Below are 17,551 nucleotides of genomic sequence, written 5' to 3' on the forward strand. Positions count from 1 at the left end.
TAGCCATGGATACATGCAAATTAGTGAGTTTTAACTAGTTTTAATTGCAAGTTTTAATATTAGTGTGTGGGTTGGATGGTGTCCATGGCGATGATTGTCATTCAGTGTAATGGCGTGGCTCTCTAATGTGTTTTTGGATCACAGCAGAGCTTTATAGGGCATAGGGGAATAAGCCGTATAATGCTTGTATAAGTGCTGTATAAGCGAGATCTAGAGTTTAAACTAACAATTATTTCCGTCATTGATTAATCGCCTAATTATTTTCTCAGTTAATCAATTCATTGTTCATTGGTCGAGGAAAATGTCTCACCAACACTTCAAAACACAAAGAAAGCAGGAAAGATTCTGAAAAATAAAAATAAAAATAGTTGATAGATACTTTTATTTCAATCAACTAATCAACTTATTGACCATAGCATTGCAGCTCTAGTGAGATCAGTTCATTGTTGGTTTTGGTGTTTTCCTCAGATTTACTGACAGTAAGAACGACTGCGGCGCTGCAGATGAGTTCTTCTACCATCACTGGTCGTTACTGTATAAACCCAATTTCTGTTCTGTTGCAACAATTGCAGGAAAACTGTCTTGTCAAACAATTATATAATTATGAAAAATAATGAGAAATGAGATTACACTGAATTACTCCGTGTTCTCACACAGCTTGTAGAAGCTGATTTGATAAAAACTAGACTTTCTAAACAACCACATAATGGACTGTGTGGCGGTTTAACATATTCCCATTAAAGAGACGTCAAATGAGCAAGGCAGGTGCAGTCACAGGTAGCAGGGCAGAGGCTTTGACATTTACACAGTCATCATGTTATCTCTGTTGCCATGGCTACAGCTGTCAGCAGCTCAGATGGTGGGGTGTGGTGGTGTTGGGGGTGTTGGGGGTGGGGTGGCGTAGATGTGTGGAGGTGGAGGGGGCAGCTCGAGCCTTGACTGACAGCTGTGACAGCTATATAATCCTGTCGGTCGTGCTTTCAGGAGAAACACACAACACACACACACACACACACACACACAATCATTCAGTGAGGCAGGTGCGCCCGGCTGAAGGAGGGCTGGGTCGACCTGTTCGCACTGCGGCCACCGACAGCTGATGAGAGCTTTCGAATGACACACTGTACCGGGGAGCCGAGGGCCCGTGTACAGAGGGATGTGGGCTGTGTTATTTCTTTACTTTATTTCACTCTCTGCCTAGGAGCAAGACAGAAGCCCCATGAACGCGTGATGTATGGTCTAATAAATAGTGAGCGAGCCGCTGCTCACTGAATTCCAGCTGGCTAAGTGATGGAGAATATGGCCGATACACCAGGGATATAAAATATAAGCTCCAACAATCCCACAGGGAATGTTTACCCTTACCGCTCTTCATTGCTCAGTCATCACCAGCTTTATCTTCCTCTTTTCTGCAGGTTAAAGAACAAAATCCATCCAATAAAATAATGTGAATGTGTTTGTCTTAACACATTCCTGGAGAGCTGACTCAAATGAAATTCAGGTCTGCTAATAACTGAGCAATGTCATTCGTATTTCTCATACAGAGAGAAAAACTATCAAAGAAGTCATGATACCACTTTATAAACTGACAGCAGCCACTAAAACCACAAAAAAATGCATGATATCTCAGGTTTTCAGACAATAGTGTGGCTCATGCCTTTTGTCACCTATAAAAACTGCTGCTCTGTTAACATTTTCTCTCTCTACACCAACTCAGAAAGATCCTTGTTCTCTGGGGGTTTATGAAAAGTCGATCTGAGAAACAGGAAATTACTAACTGAAGCAGAAGAAAACGAGGCAACCCAGAAAAGTAAATTACAACGTTCAGTCACACACACACACACACACACACACACACACACACACACACACACACACACACAAAAAAAAAAGAAATAAAATAAACCCTCCATAGACTGATGGCACCTGAAAGAGTGAGATCATCAAAGGTTGAGTTTCTTCATTTAAAAGAAAGGAAGTTTGGAGCGCACAGTGGCGTGCCCTCCAAGAACTTCTGGCACAGCTGTAATTCCACAAAACTTAGTTCTGGTCCTGAGCGTGCCAGAAAATGTGTGAGTGCCTCTAGCAAACTGGCAATTTTTCACTGCTTCAATGAGGAAGCAACCCTGTTCCTCCCTTCCTCTGTGTGACCACTGAGTTTTCAATAAGGGCCCTTTCAGAAAAATGAACTGGGGAGAATGTAAACACGGAGGTGATGGATGACATTTTCTGAAGCTTTGTCTTGCAATTAGTTGTGGTTCAAGTGCTCCAAAGCCCTTCAACATCTTTCGGACATTTTTTCTTTGATGACAAAGACTTCCTGCTGCGGAGTCTCTAGATTAGTTTTGTCCAGCTACACACAAGTAGGTGTCTCCCCAAAATTTTTGTGTAGCTCTCATTCTTCACCAAGATCAAAGTCCCAAAAGACATGTTTAATAAAAAAATTCTAGTGGCAGCCATCATCACTGATGGGTTATAATTGAAAACTCTCAAAAAGATGCGAAATAAGCTTAAGTCATGAGAAGTAAGCAGGAGGATAAAAGGGGCTATTTGTAAATTTTCTCTGCTGCCGAATGTGGTTTCTTGCCTGGAGCAGGTGGTGGTGATTCTCGCTTGTCGAGAGCTCCGACCATCATTGTCTTTATAATAAAAGAGGTTATAATACACCCTCTGAGTAGCGCTATGTCTTCAGGGCAGATTTGAGGTCACAGTGAGTTGGAAAGTGACGAGATGAACTCGGGGCTAGCTGGTTAGCGCGCTAACTTCAGTAGAAGAAAAGACGTGACAGATAAAAGAGTTAACATTTGTGTTTCTTCCCACATCTGGAGACAGCTCTTCGCCAGTAAAGGATGAAGTTTCTGTTAATGCTAACACTGGCTATGTAGCATAGCAAAACTTACAAATAATTCCTTTAAGGTTTAAATAATAGTCATACTTCTACTGAGCAAAGGTCAAAATGAATGTACATGACACTTGCGTGCCAGCACTGCAGGATGCTGCTGAGAGATATACAGTATGTCCCTGCAGGAAAGGCAGAGGTCAACAGAAGCATGTGCCACTTTGACACAAGTCTCTAGTGACACGAAATGACGTCTTCATTGCAGTGACTGGTTTGCCTCCAGCCATGATTCATGTGTGATGTATGGAAAAATCAGTCGCAGAATAATGCTTATTACTGTACATTTATGAGATGGAAAAATGTTCTATTTTGTCAGCATTGCTAGAAAAATAGAGCAACTGATAAAAGCTAAGAGGAAGGCAAGGAGACAACACAGCTCAAACATTAAAGATAAAAGGAAACGTTAAAAAAGAAATTTCAAAAAAGGCAGCGCACATATGATGAGAGAAACTGAACACTTCAAGACAGAATAAATAGTGCCACAGGGTTTAAGTATCTAGCACATTCCTGTGTGTCTATGGAGGATGAGGAAGGGCACAGTGAGAACAGCCAGTGCAGGAGAGAGGTCACACGTGCCATGATGAATTACAGTACCCGCGGTTGTCTTGGCTGCTTGTTCATTAACGAGTCCTCTTAGGGGAGTACGCTGCGACAACACAAAAGGACACATCAACGCTGCATCAGTCCTAATCTGCTCTTTACTGTGTGTCTCTTGTGTGCTGTTTGTATTGGATCTAACTGTGTGCTCTCATAATCGAGTACAGCTCGTCTAATCTTAAAATGACAAAAGCTCATTAGCATATTTTATGGATGCACTCTAATTTGTTCACAACACTTAGGACTGGAAAACCACTGGCAAATATTAGAGGCGCTATCAAAGACTGTATTATTATCATTACATTCATGCCCATGAGTGCATCACCCACAACGTGAAATACTTAATTGCTGCTAATCAATCAATCACCGTGTAGGTCATATTGGTGAGATGGCATTTTGACAGCTTACAACGACGCACACTGTCCAAACAGGGAAAAGATACAGTATGATGCAACATTAGACTGCACGTCTCTCTATAAATATACTGTGCGTTTGAATTCACATGAGTTGGCTATATATAGTTGTAGAATATGGCTGTCAAACCTGAAGCATCAATTCTAGTAAATGTTTGATGTATTAATGCAAAATAATTCAGTGCTGCTTACACACCACCCACCACCCACCCACCCACCAACATGACGGTGATAAATACTGTGGAAACTGCAGGTTGACTCGTGGTCCTACAAAAAAAAAAACTGCCTGACTATAATTTAACTGTGTGATTAAAAGAAATCACAAGAGACAAACAAAATAAACAAAGAGAAAACCCTCCCCTCCTTGTTTTAAGAAGTGGCTCAATCACATCTGGCTGCATACTGTGCATTTGCTAAGATTTGGAGTCCCTCTATTGATTATATCAGAAAGCAAACTGACGTATGTTGATTTATGTGCCACTGCTACGTGTGGCTTAATGCACGTCATTTGTAACCTTGTAAATCATACTCATGGTTTATATCCTTGTCCCTGTATCCCTTAACAGACAGTTCCAGCCTGTATGGACATTTACATCATGGCAGCTACAAACAATACAGATGCAATTGTTAAGTGCTGGCAAACTTTTTCAAAGAAAGAACTACAATAGCACTAAGTAGAGCTCATACCTCTGCCAAGGCCAACATTTTCTTCTACCAGATCCGGATCACTAACAGGATCTGAACCAAACAATGCAAACACATATATGTCAACACCACAAACATGTCTGATGTGTTACATAAAAATTGATTGTTTCCTGAGAAATTGATGAAAATGTTGAAAAATCTTGCAATGTTAAGGAAAGAAGTCCTGGATCCACCCTTTTAATCAGATCTGCACCAAAATGTAATGGGTTTTTCCCTGGCCCACGCCCCATCCCTCTACCAAGTTTGGCTTAGCAAATTGGTTAAGTACCTCTTGCGTAATCCTGCTGACAATCAAACAAACAAACAGACTCGGGTGAAAACACCTTGGCGGAGTTAATAAAGAGACACTAAGAAGTTTTCGGGGTCTGCAAGACTATTTGCTGTGAGACAACCTGACTTACTGTTTGATTCTGTATCTCAAATGAAATAACCTGAAAGAAAGTGAAAATAGACTCGTCTTTACGTTTATTCTGAAGACATCGTTCTTATGTTGCTGCTTAATTCTTCAGCAGCTGCTTGTTAACTGACAGTGCATTATGTAGCTGCCATGTTGGGGCTCTCCCTCTATAAGAGTGAGTTTAGGCGTTATCCTTGGGTTTATTTAGGTTGGTCTGACTGTGCTCATCTGCCCATCAGTTCAGGTCTATCTTTTCAGGCAGGTTTCCCAACAGTCTGTCAAGGTCAAATCAGGTCAAATATTTAGGACCTGTAGAGACCTCTACGAGAGAGATTATGAGTAAGCGGGAGTTCAGGATGTAAGCGCAAGGTTAAGAGTTGTGATTAGACTCAGTCAAAGACAGAGGAGTTTATGTGAAATATTACAACTAAATGTTCTTCTCAGACTCCAGAAGACCTGAGAGGCCGAGCGGGTTCACATAGTGATAGAGATTTAGAGACAAGCAGCAGTATTTTAAACTCTATTCTGTAACATACTGGAGGGAGATAAAGAGACTGGACATGAATCTTCTGATTTCTTAGAAGATAGTAATAAGCACAGTATGAAATTCACATCTGAGTCCATGGTTACACAAAGGTTTCTTATCTACTGCAGTAGCTTTACAGACAGATGTAAATCTGGGTGTCGTCTGCATAATTATGATTGACAATTTGACTGTTTTGCATAATCTGCCCTAATGGAAACATGTAAATCTTAAATAAAACACAAGACTCAATGACTGAGCCTTGGGGATCGCCATATGTCATGTGTATTTTCTAGCACACAGACAAGTGGTAGACAAATGAGACAAAAGTGTTCCTCTATCGTGGAAATGCTTGAACCACTTCAGGACTGTTTGAGAAAGTCTATACCGGTTATATAGTCTGTCCAGTTGTATTGTCGTGTAAATCATGTCTTAGATCGAATGGGTCTAGGATTAGAACCTTAATGAGAGCAGTGTCAGTGCCAGAGAAAAAAAAATCCAGACTGAACATTTTCAAAGTGACACTTTGAGGTTAAGAAATTGCTTGCTTCCTTATTAGGTGCAATTTAGATCATTCTTTCCTTACACAGATTTTTCTGTCATTCTAAATGTTTGAAAGCATCACATCATCTTGCTCTCTTGAGTCTCACTTACGTGTTTCAAATTAAAATGCTTTCAGCAAATTATTATATAAAAAAAAATACTAATACTTATTTATAATTAAATTGCACTAAAAATCATATGATCAGTCTTTTTTAATTACCACTGATAACACACACATTAAATGTTGAGTGTACAGTGATTTTTTGAGGTTTCTCAGAAATTGTGCCGGGTAATGACAGCAAAGTGCACATCCTTCCTTCATGTTTAATGTTGTACCACAGAAACACAAAAGAGCAAAGGCAAAACAAAAATTGATTACATGAGTTTGTACTTCATTTTTCATTCTTATCTCACTTCCTCATTGTCAAAAAGTTTTTTGATTGATTATCATAATTTCAGAAAGTCCATGCTGTTACAGGGGCTTAAGTCAGAAATGATCAAATATCTACTCCTACTTAATAATAAACCACAGCCAACCTAGTGACAGTGACTGACTTCCTCACAGAGATGACAATGACTTAAGAATGGATGAGAAACAGCCTCTCTCACAATCTGTCACATACTCGCACTGAGCTGAATATAGCTGGAAGTGTGACCACTGAAGAATTCTCGTCCCTGGCTGTAACTGCTAAAACACTTAAAAAGCTGCTTGGTTATCGACATTGTGTTAAAGGGAAATGCCAACTTTCTCTCTATGGATTACAAGTGTGGTCTTACTGGGATTCACTATGTGTGTGTGTGTGTGTGTGTGTGTGTGTGTGTGTGTCGATTGTGGTAAGTGTTTGCCAGAGACCTAGCAAACGAATGCAGGCCCACGCCAAACACCCACATCACAATGGGTAGTGAGAGGAAAAAGCTAATGGACGAACAGACGAATAGATGTTTGAATCAATGGATGGATGAAGAGCTGGATGACGTTCAAGATTGTAGTTTTAGTTATGCAACCATTTAAAAGCAGCAGAAATAACCTTACTGGTTAAACAACAAAGGACACAAAGTTAACTTTCTGCCAAACGTAAATACTGTGTATTAGACTGGAGATCTGCTCAACCCACCACTACTGTAGTCTTACATATGATGCTATTTATGTTCATAATACACCTTCCATGCAATATGCGACCCTGTGGCCCGAATATTGTACTGAGAAAGAAGAATGTCAACCGTCTTTGCTGGAAAGGCGTTGGAGCTTTGACAGTCACTAAACGCACATTTGAAAAAGTCATTGTGCATTGTAGTTTTTTTCGGAGCCCTGTGTGTGTGTGTGTGTGTGTGTGTGTGTGTGTGTGTGTGTGTCTTTGGGAAGTGCTGGTACATATCCATGCTGTTTGTTAAAGTGGCTGTAAATTTATATTTTTAAATAACAGTGCATCAGATGAGAATGTGAAAACAATGTGACAACGTGAGTTTCTCACAGTAATGAACCTCAGAGAATTATCATCTGAATCTGCAGCTCCTGTCGGCTTTACAGAGCTTTGCAGTGGATCGGCTCATTCTTTATCTGCTGGGCCCAGAATTTTACTTTTTTTTTTTTCTTTTTTTTTGGTTCACTCTCACTACTCTCATAGTGTCATTATTGGACTGCAGCAGAAAGTTGTTTTCTGTGAAAAATCTCCAAAAACCCATTGTACACTACCTGGACAGAGAACAAAAACAGAGCTAAAAGAACCAAGTTGCCACAAACATGACTCTGAATGAATGATAATGATGCTCCATAACTACTGGATGTGTAAATAAGCAACTCTTCAATAAGGTGATGCAATGTCAATGTGTACACAACTTTTTTCTGCTGTCACCCAGTGGCCAAAAACAAAGATCTGTTATTGCAGGTTACTGTTTGCCACCAGTTCTTGTTAATGTTACCAGCAGCAAAGTATGAGAGGCATGAACTACGGCTACAGTCATCCAGTATTCTGCTTTTTATACTTGTTGTGGCAACAGTTGTGGGGGGTCATTTAACGAAGTACACCCCAGAGTCTTGCCTATTAGGGAGGGACCAGAGGATTCGGACTGAACTGTCAAATCCAAGAGATGTACAGGCTTGTTTTGAGCAGAAAATGTGTTTTTTCAATAAGTGTATCATCGGGAAATGACGTATATCAACATAATATGCCAGCAAGAATCGAGCAAAAATGTATAAATAAGTGAATAAATCTATAAATGTTCATAATTAATTTGCATCTCAAGGTGTTTTTGCTGTCTGTGGTCGTACATACATAGTTGTGTAACATCTAGTTAGCTAAAGTAGCTAGCAACCTGAAAGTGGTGTTTGTTGTATGACCGGCAAATTAAAGTTTGTGGAGCTGAAACGATTAGTTGATTAGATTGTTTGTTACTTCATAACACATTGAAGATCTTTGGACTTTAGACTGTGACAAAAGAAATTTTAACTCGACTTTAGATTGTGGAGACTTTCTGAAAATCATTGTCAGTTGCAGCCCTAAATGTTAGCAAACCATAGCCATGTGCATTGTTCGTAATGGCTAACTTATAAGTAATTGGAGTTAGAAAATGTTTATCAAGTGGGATAGGTCTCATTAAGTAAGACAACTAAATAACAGAGTAAAAAAAGTTCTCTGATTATGTCTGTTTTTGTAAGTAAATAAATGTACGGGTGGGCAGCGACCACCAAACACTGACAAATGCTCTACACACGCCATGTTTGTCTGCTGTAGGCATGAGGAGTTAGTGAGCCCTATCAACCCACTGGGATATTCATATACGGACAGCCCTGCCCTGCCCGGGGCCATCTGTTGCCCTCCCTCTAATCCAGGGGCTTGTCACTGGTGATTAGCCAGCCACTCTATCACTCTCTCTCCCTCCACCATTATATATTTCTAGCTTATTATGTTGATACTAGTGTTAAAGCATGCCATGGTGTGCTCTCACACCCTAAACTCCTTTGTATGGATTTTTGATGCCTACAAATCCTCTATGTTTCCCCTCTCCGTCTCCTTCTAACTCCCTCATTATTATTTCAGGCCTATTATGCTGATGTTAGAGCTTAAATGAAGTGTGCTCTCTCTCAAACTATTTTCTTTTCTATGCATTTTTAAGTCGGCAAATTAACCACTTTTTCCAATTTTCTGTTGGCATGTGCACCTTTAATAGGGCTAAGTGTTTCTTGGCACAGAAGCAACTTGTGCAGATAAATGCAGATAATGCAGATAGATTTCAGCAGCCGCCTCAAGAATAAAGCACACACTGTACTCTTTAACGGAATTCAAAACAGGTCCATATTATCAATCAAATGTTTAAGTGATAGGTTTACTACCGACTTGACTTTTAATATCTATTTAAAATCTTTATCTCTGTTGAACTATGCCTGTGTGATGAATAAGTGCTGCCTGTTATTGTGAAGGCTAGCTATTTGGAGAGCGGTGGGTAACTTCTGTAGTAATAAGTAGGATTAATGAGTTACAGAGACAACTCTAGGCAACAATATATCATCTTACCTTGTACTTTGTGTTAACATGAACAAATTAGTATGTCATTTTCTGTCTATGCTTATAGTCTCACTAGCAGCATGGCACTATGTGGGTCAGTCTCCCATTTTGATCCAGACTTATCTATCTCAACAACTATTGGATAGATTGCCATGAAATTTTCTACAGACATTCATGGTGCCGTCTAGCTCCACAGTGAGGATGACATTTGTCGTTCTGAGTGGAAATATCTCAACAACGGTTCAATTATGCCTTCCTACGGATGCACTGTAATAACTTTGGTGATTCTTCAAGTTTTCATTAAGTTTTGCTAATGCTTTGGTTAATGACCAACTACCTGCAAAATGATTCCTATCAGCAACAGCTGTACTTTGAGTTTAATGCTAATTACCAAATATTAGCATGCTAATTGAGGGATAATACCATATGCATTATACCTGCTACACATCGGCATGTTAGTCCTAAGCCTTATCCCCTTTTTGAAGAATCTGGATATTCTAACTAGAGTTCTCTAACAGAAACCAGGGTATTGTGGCATGTAAACACTGTATGCAGATGAGAAATCAAGACATAATTGCACACACATGATCAAAAACCTGGATACTGTTGGAAACTTGTAAACAGAGATATAAATGACCAAGTTTCTCATGTTTTATGTAAACACTGTGTCCCAAATATGATAGAAAACCAGCATACTGGTGCTCACTGTCATTGTGATCATGTTAGCATGCTGACATTAGCGTTCAGTTCAAAGCCCAACTGTGCCTTATTACATCCTCACAGAGCTGCTAGCATGACCCTCAGTCTCGTTAGTCACTGTTCTTTACTCACTTTACTGCATTTTGTCATTGTACAGTGAAACTAAACAAAAGCCGAAGCACAACATGTGCAAGTCAGTAAACAAAGGGGGCAAACATTATCCCACAGACCCACACCATCAAATCAGGGATTGGCAAACACTGTCACAAACAATTACCTAAAGCCACTGTCGTGTCACTGTTGCTTAGGGCACTCTGAGGAATTACTGAACCATTTTTACTCAACAAGCCAAGAACACATGGTCCAAAAACAAGCAGAAAATCATTCAGAAATGGGGTCAAAACTGAGCCGGTACAATGTGACTTTCAGTAACAAAAAGCTTTGTGGTTATATAAGATTCAAACCAGCAGCAGCTCAGCATCTAATGTAACGTTCTCATGATATTCAGATAGATTATGTAGGTTTGATATATGATTCCTTAATCACACTGTAGATTATAGCAGTCTGTGTTTACAGTTCATCACATGATCTAATGATGAATTAATCTTCTTGCCACACAACAGTGAGTGCTTTCCAGAGCAGCCAGTTCTCCATCAGCTTACCCACTATAGACACCAAAGCCACAACACTCAAACTAATGTGATACGAGGAGGTCTTATGTTCAAAAAAGTCTATATATAAAAATATGCCCCATGCCACAGCTGAGCGAAAACAATTGATGGCCAGTGGAAGAAATGAAGGATTAATGACAGGGCTGCTGGATGGACGGGAGGATATCTACTCCTGGGTGTCCGCCATCTCTTCAGCTTTATTAGAATTGCATGGGAGGAGGCAGCAGCGGCCCTTTTCAGGTAAATGTCATGGCTTTCTTCAATGATGCCGCTATTCCTCTCAGCCCACTGAAGCCGCCTTGCTGCCTCTCGTGGGAGTCGAGGGCCTGTTTTGAATGCCACTCCCTGACCACGAAAAATGCTCGGTTTTCCCCCAGTATGCGCAAGGGATTTTCTTTGTGTTTCAACTTGTGGCTGAGCCCAGATTTAATGTCCTTGTGTGTGAGGGGACACCGTAATGACATGACCAGAAAAACACAAACCCTCTCTTTATTTTAGAGAAGACTGGAGAAAAACGATACATAAAACAGGGAAAATTAAGGAGCAGTTGTTTTCCAGATTCTAGTTGTGAGGAATGACAAAGGGGAACTTCGATGAAAATGGCAGCTACCCTCAAACAGCCCTTGAGCAAGGCACCGACACTTTATGTTTTAGCCAACTGTAGTAGATTAACACACAAAGTGAGCTTCAAACAGTGTCCAGGTGTGAGTATGACTAAATATGAATTGTGCAGCTGCTTAAACTGAACTACATTAAACAGTAGGTCAGATTTTTCTGTCATATACTAATCTTTTTGCAGCACGTGTCACTTTGATATATCAGGTCAAGGCTGATAATCAGAGCAAAAACATCCCTAGATAACATAAATCTATCACTGATCTGCTTACTCACGCCCTGACCGTCCACAAAGTCCACTGCTAGGGTAGCAGAATGACACAGTGCCCCATCAAAAATATGTTATGAGCCATTTGAATATGGCAAAATAAGGCAGTGGAAATCCTCTTATGTCACTCTAAATAAAGTTTTTTGGATGAAGTGTAATCTCTAATCCTGCCATCCCTCCTATATCAGTAATAGCCAGGTCTTAGTGTAAGCTCTGCCATTTAGATTAAACAAACTCTGGCATCTCTTTGGCATCTTTCTCCGCTGGATGGATTGGCTATTTCAGAATTGCAGCCGTTTGGAGAGCAGAGTGGTCGGGTAATATCTCATAAGCCACAAAACAGATCAATCTGGGTCAAATGTGACGTATTGTGCTACAAATGCTTTTAAAATCAAGTGCAATGTCATGGTACAATGTTGGTATCATTTCTGCTGCGGTGATACTGAACCGCAGACCACTGGAGCTTGAGCCACACTTTTTTTTTTCTTTTTTTTCCACCGAGACAAAGAGTAACTTTGAAAAATAGCTTCCTTCCTGTTTTCGACAGAAAGATGCTGAGGCCACTTGGCTACTGCTGTTTGTTGCGTTTCCTTAGCACGACTCCACCGGCTGCTGAGTGTTCACTTTCTGATGCTTGTAGGGCCAGACACACACAACACAATTAGCCTCCATTTCCACTCCAACTGAACTACGCATGAAAACAAAAACACAGGCACAGTGAATTAAAATAAAACCCACTGGCATACTCTGTAATGAAAAATGAAAATCCCAAGGAAATTGTCTTAATTTATATGCATGGCCTAAATTTGTTGCCTGTTGCTAAGGAATTTAAACAGTGGCTAGCCAATTACCTACCAGACTCTTGCTTGCCCTCTGGTGCTATGCTAATTAGGGTCACAAAGGGTCACGTTGTAATGCACTTGCTAAAATGAGGTGGGAATCTCCAAGGGATATTCTCATTTGGGATGATGCCAGTCACATTCCCGCTGCTATCAAAAGCTACAGCCACTCAGTCAGATGTGTGTTTGTTTCTGGCTCAGTACAAGACAACCGGTGGACATAACGCAGGCAAGCAGGTATTAGCACAGTTATTTAAGGCGCAGGATTTTCAGGGCGCACAGAGACGGAAGATTCTAATTTAAACCTGGGACAAGAAGTGAGGCAGGTGCTCAGGTCAGCTGAGGACGTGAATCAATCGAGTATGCAGTCAAAGAAACCCGTTTGTATAATGAGAAGCTATAAATGGGAACATTAAGTCAAAGTCACTCCATATAAATTTAGATGATCAGGCAAAAACACAGAAAATGAAGCCAGAGAAGCAACTTCATGCTTAATTAGTCGGAGGCACCCCTAAGAGATCAATACTGTACAATCTGTACTATCTCAAGGCTTTATGTTTGATCTCAGCTTGTCTTGTGTTCGGTTACAACAACCCGCTTGGCTGGAGGTGTTTCGCCATATTAATGACCTTGGGCTTGCTGTACTGAACTTGTGAACCCGTCACACCCACTCTCCCTCAATTTCCTGGATGGCCTCTTCAGTGGGTCCGCCGTAATAGCAGGTGATTGTGAGAGAGCCACTAACAACCCAAGGGGAGGGCGACATCCTTCAACGCTGGTGCCTCCGTGAAGGGAGGAGTGTATCCGGCTAACAATGGCCTGTCAGCGCTAGCCGCCCTGTCCCCGTGCATTCAAAGGTGACATCAGCGGCAACGCAGTGACACACAGCAGCGTTTTTCAGAGAGCGCTGAAAGCTGTGTAGAACTAAAACTCCATTGTTTCTGCGAAGTGACAGGTCATTAGAGATGCAGGGCTGATAAATGTGAAGACCTACACGCGCAAAAACACACTCGCATGCATACACATGCTGTGGATACACACGCTGCAATTAAATGATGAATAAGAATATTTTTCACCAGACTTAGTGAGTTTTAAATCTAGAAATCTTAATTATTCATTAAGTCAATTAATAATGCATAGAAATGTTCAAGTTTATGATTCATGATTCATTTAGTTAACCATCCAGGAAGCAATGAAACAAAAGTTTAAATGCTAATGCCCTGTGAAAAGTGCAACAGGTGGCTAATCAGGAGCCTGTTTGATACAAAGCCACTGGTTTGCCTTTAGCTGTCTAAGCTTTGTCAGCACAAAAAGTCCCAAATGTAACTTGCCAATGTGGTGGTTGACCAAATGCAAATGTGCTTTTTTCTGGGTGTTAATGTCCGGCACTGCGTGCACTTGCAGACACACACACATATGGAGGTAAGTAGGGAAGTCGGAGCAATTGGTTAAATAGCCCGTGCATGACTCAGGTGACTTAATAGGACTATGGCAGAGAGGCACATGCTCAGATGTGTGACTTGACCCTATGAGGCGAGACAGTAGGTGAAATCAGATTGGCTAGATCAGAGGCTCCAGGCGACTCCTGCATAATCTGAATGACAGATAATCTGGATACCAGGAAAGATTAGGGGCCCAAACTCAGGGAGGGTGGGAGTTGATAAACAGTCATTAAATAAAAGATCTCAAATCAGACTCATACATGACTTGGCACCTGTTGGTGCACACAACAACATTCTTAAAAAAGGACATTATAATGTTGATTTTCACCATGCTAAAGTCTTGTATATGTCAAGATCCAGTGAAAAATCAACCTGCGTGATCATCAAACTGCAACGCTGTCTCTAAAGAACACTTACAGTGAGTGAATAGAAAATGCCAAGATATGAAGATGTTACAGTGTGTGTTTTCTTGAATACACCATCACCTCCTCTACCACATGTAATTGCTTTGTCCTCAGGCAGACGTGTGAGGTCTTGACAGCTGAAACCTGGCAACCTTGTCGCTCCAACAACAGACTCTAATGAAGCCTGCATACAGAACCAGAATGTGAAAGATACACCTGCTGTGTGTGTGTGTGTGTGTGTGTGTGTGTGTGTGTGTGTGTGTGTGTGTGTGTGTGTGTGTGTATGTGTGTCAGTTCTCTATTACACATAAATTTGCAGGGTACAGCAGTATTTGTTAGATCCCCTGTCATCCTGGTGTTACCTCTTGACTATTGGTAACAGAAAAGCTTTCTCTGGAATTTTACTGCTGCAGTTATTGGAAAAAGCTGTGGATCTTAAAACAGCAATGCAAAATCAAGTATGAGCACCAGACAGGGAAACAGAGCGATAGAGATGCAGAGGAAGAAGTGCAGAGGGAGTGCACAGTTGAGAGGAAACGACAAGAAGAAAAATGGTGTGAAAATAGCGTCTGAGAGGGAGACACATTCCAGGCAATCTCTCAAAGGCCCCGGAAAAACTGTGGCATGCCATTATCACCATCATCATCATCACCACCGTCCTCATGGTGGCTGTAATCATTCTCGTTTTTTCTTCAGTTATCCTCACTGCCACCTTCAGAAATATCACTTGCAGTGTCAGGCAGAGGCTGTTGTCTCTATCTGCCTCATTTGAATAGTATTTTCAGAGCAAAAAAAAAAAAAAAAACACAGCACTGAACTGTCTCACCTTCCAAAACAGATACATCATATTTTCACAGAAGGCAGTAAAAGCAATGCAGGCCCAATTCCCCACAGTTTCGAAGACAGGGGCTGTATTTCAGCTAGACTCATCAATATGCAAAACATCAGAGCATTGCTTGCCACAAGAATATTCCCTCCACTGCATACTCTGCAAATGTGCACAAACATCATCACATTTTGTGTTTTTTTTTTTTTTTTTTTAAACGCGCTTCGATTGGCAAGAAAAAGTATGCAAATCTTGTGCAAACATAATCACATTTTGATGAAAAGCACTGGGATTCAAAGCCCTAAATTGCCCTATGTGATTTTAATACTCTGCAGGCAATTGTCAAACCAAAGAGGCACAGAAAAAAAAGAAGACTCTAGGGCTGAAATCAATGCGCTACCTTTTATTTGGGAAGAAGTGAACAAACTCCCAACACTGGATTACATTTCAAAGCAAGAGCCTAGAGCTTTTCAGTTGTGGAGCATGTATAGTGTGGGAGAAAGGTGTTGTAGCGTGGGAGAGAGGCATAATCACTATGACCTACAGTAGGGTAGATGTAGGTTAAGTTAGTCCCTCTCTCTGCCTGCAGTGCTCGCTCTGCCTTTCTCTTTCTCAAGTCTGTTCCCTGGGCTGTCTTTCCTGGGTTGTTAAATCCCTGCTCCTTTAATCTCCTTACTCAGCTACATCCTCTTTAAAGATGCAGAACCACAGGAGAGACGTGGGATACGTCAACTGGGGACTGGTGCGGGGCGAGGCGGGGCAGGACAAGTGGAACGGGGGTGTTTGAGTTGGGGTTAGTGAGAGAAGTTGTACTGGTTTTAAAAAAATATAGTTTTTGGCTAAATGTGATAATCAGAGCTCACTATACTCTACAATCTTTAAGTAGTGCTCAGCATCCATTATTGGCAGTGTGCTTCCCATGCACATCAACAGTGATAACAATATTCAATGGAACCCCACTGTGACACTCTATTGACTCCATATGAGTCTTTTTCAGTTTAACACAGCTGCAGTCAGTGCAGAAAACAAGCATGTGCAAAGATCCGAAACACAGTAACCATCAATCTATCTGCATATCTACAACATGTATGAGTCTCACACACATCCCCCACTCTTCAGCACTGATTTTGCATCAATATCATCAAAAACCATTCCACTCTGCTTCCCTCACCGAGCACTGTTGTGCAGCAATGTCTATCAATCATCTACATGCTGTAACACACAGCAGCAACATTTCAATAAGGGTGCATCACCTGAGACTCAGGGAGATGAAAGTAATCCATTAAAAAATGGATCATGGTTGTCCTGTGTGCCACATGCTGTATGAGGAGACGGCTCTACTGTAGATTTCTGGGTCATCTTCCAGTGTATGTATCTTAGAAGTTAAGCTACGTGGAGTCCAATACGTCAGATAACAAATTTATGAGACAGCCAAAGTGTGTCATCTGGAAGCATTGTAGACCTGTGCAAGTCAATTAAGCATGAGAATATGCCGGTGTCTGAACTAGATCCTCAAAGCTTTTATTTTAGGATGCGCTGATTTGAAATATTCCCTAAAATATACAAAGTTATCACACCGTTCAGTCTGCATTTGCCACAAATGATGAACTGAAACCACACGTGTGATTACATCTGACTGATCGTGAGAGTTCACACAGCACAGCAGCACCAACAGCGTGCACTAATTCACCACCAAACATCATGATAGTCCATATGTAATACAAAGGATCAAATATAATCTCTAATTAGTGGTTTAGTTGTACCTGTTTCCCAGAAGTAGACAGACTTCCAATCGTCTGTCTGCGTGTGAGCCTTCCAGAAACCACAGAACAGCAGCAATGTCACCAAAAGGTACCAGCTCCCCTCTGTCCTTTTTCGGAGGGTCCCTGCTGCACCCCTCCACCCCAGCCCCATGGTCCGCCACAGGATAAAAGTAAATCCACTCAGCTCAGAAGGTCAGCGGAGGCAGTGAAGCAAAAAAAAAATTACAACAACAACAAAAAAAAAAAAACACACTAGTCCAAAAGGCAACGAGAAGTGAAGTGTGCTGTGAGTGGAGGTGTGAGTAAGTGTGTGGGATTGTAAGAGAGGGAGAAAAATTGAGGAGTGTGTGCAGTGTGTGTTATCAGTCCTGCAGGAGTTGAGGTCCAGTACTTGGTCTTGTGAAGGACAGAGAGAGAGAGAGACAGAGAGAGACAGAGAGAGAG

The 17,551-nt window shown here is 41.1% G+C and overlaps 1 protein-coding gene across 1 annotated transcript in view; it reads right to left on the bottom strand.

Moving 5' to 3' along the window:
* Positions 1-17,258, bottom strand: part of LOC111222411 (thrombospondin type-1 domain-containing protein 7A-like) — a 134,824-nt gene extending 117,566 nt beyond the window's left edge. Inside the window, exon 1 of the mRNA XM_022746126.1 lies at positions 17,108-17,258. Within this exon, the coding sequence (XP_022601847.1) occupies positions 17,108-17,258 (151 nt within the window). The remainder of the gene's footprint in view (positions 1-17,107) is intronic.
* Between the last annotated feature and the right edge of the window lie 293 nt (positions 17,259-17,551).

Source organism: Seriola dumerili, unplaced genomic scaffold (assembly GCF_002260705.1).
Source record: "Seriola dumerili isolate Sdu_G_001 unplaced genomic scaffold, Sdu_1.0 BDQW01000092.1, whole genome shotgun sequence".
NCBI classification, from domain to species: domain Eukaryota; kingdom Metazoa; phylum Chordata; class Actinopteri; order Carangiformes; family Carangidae; genus Seriola; species Seriola dumerili.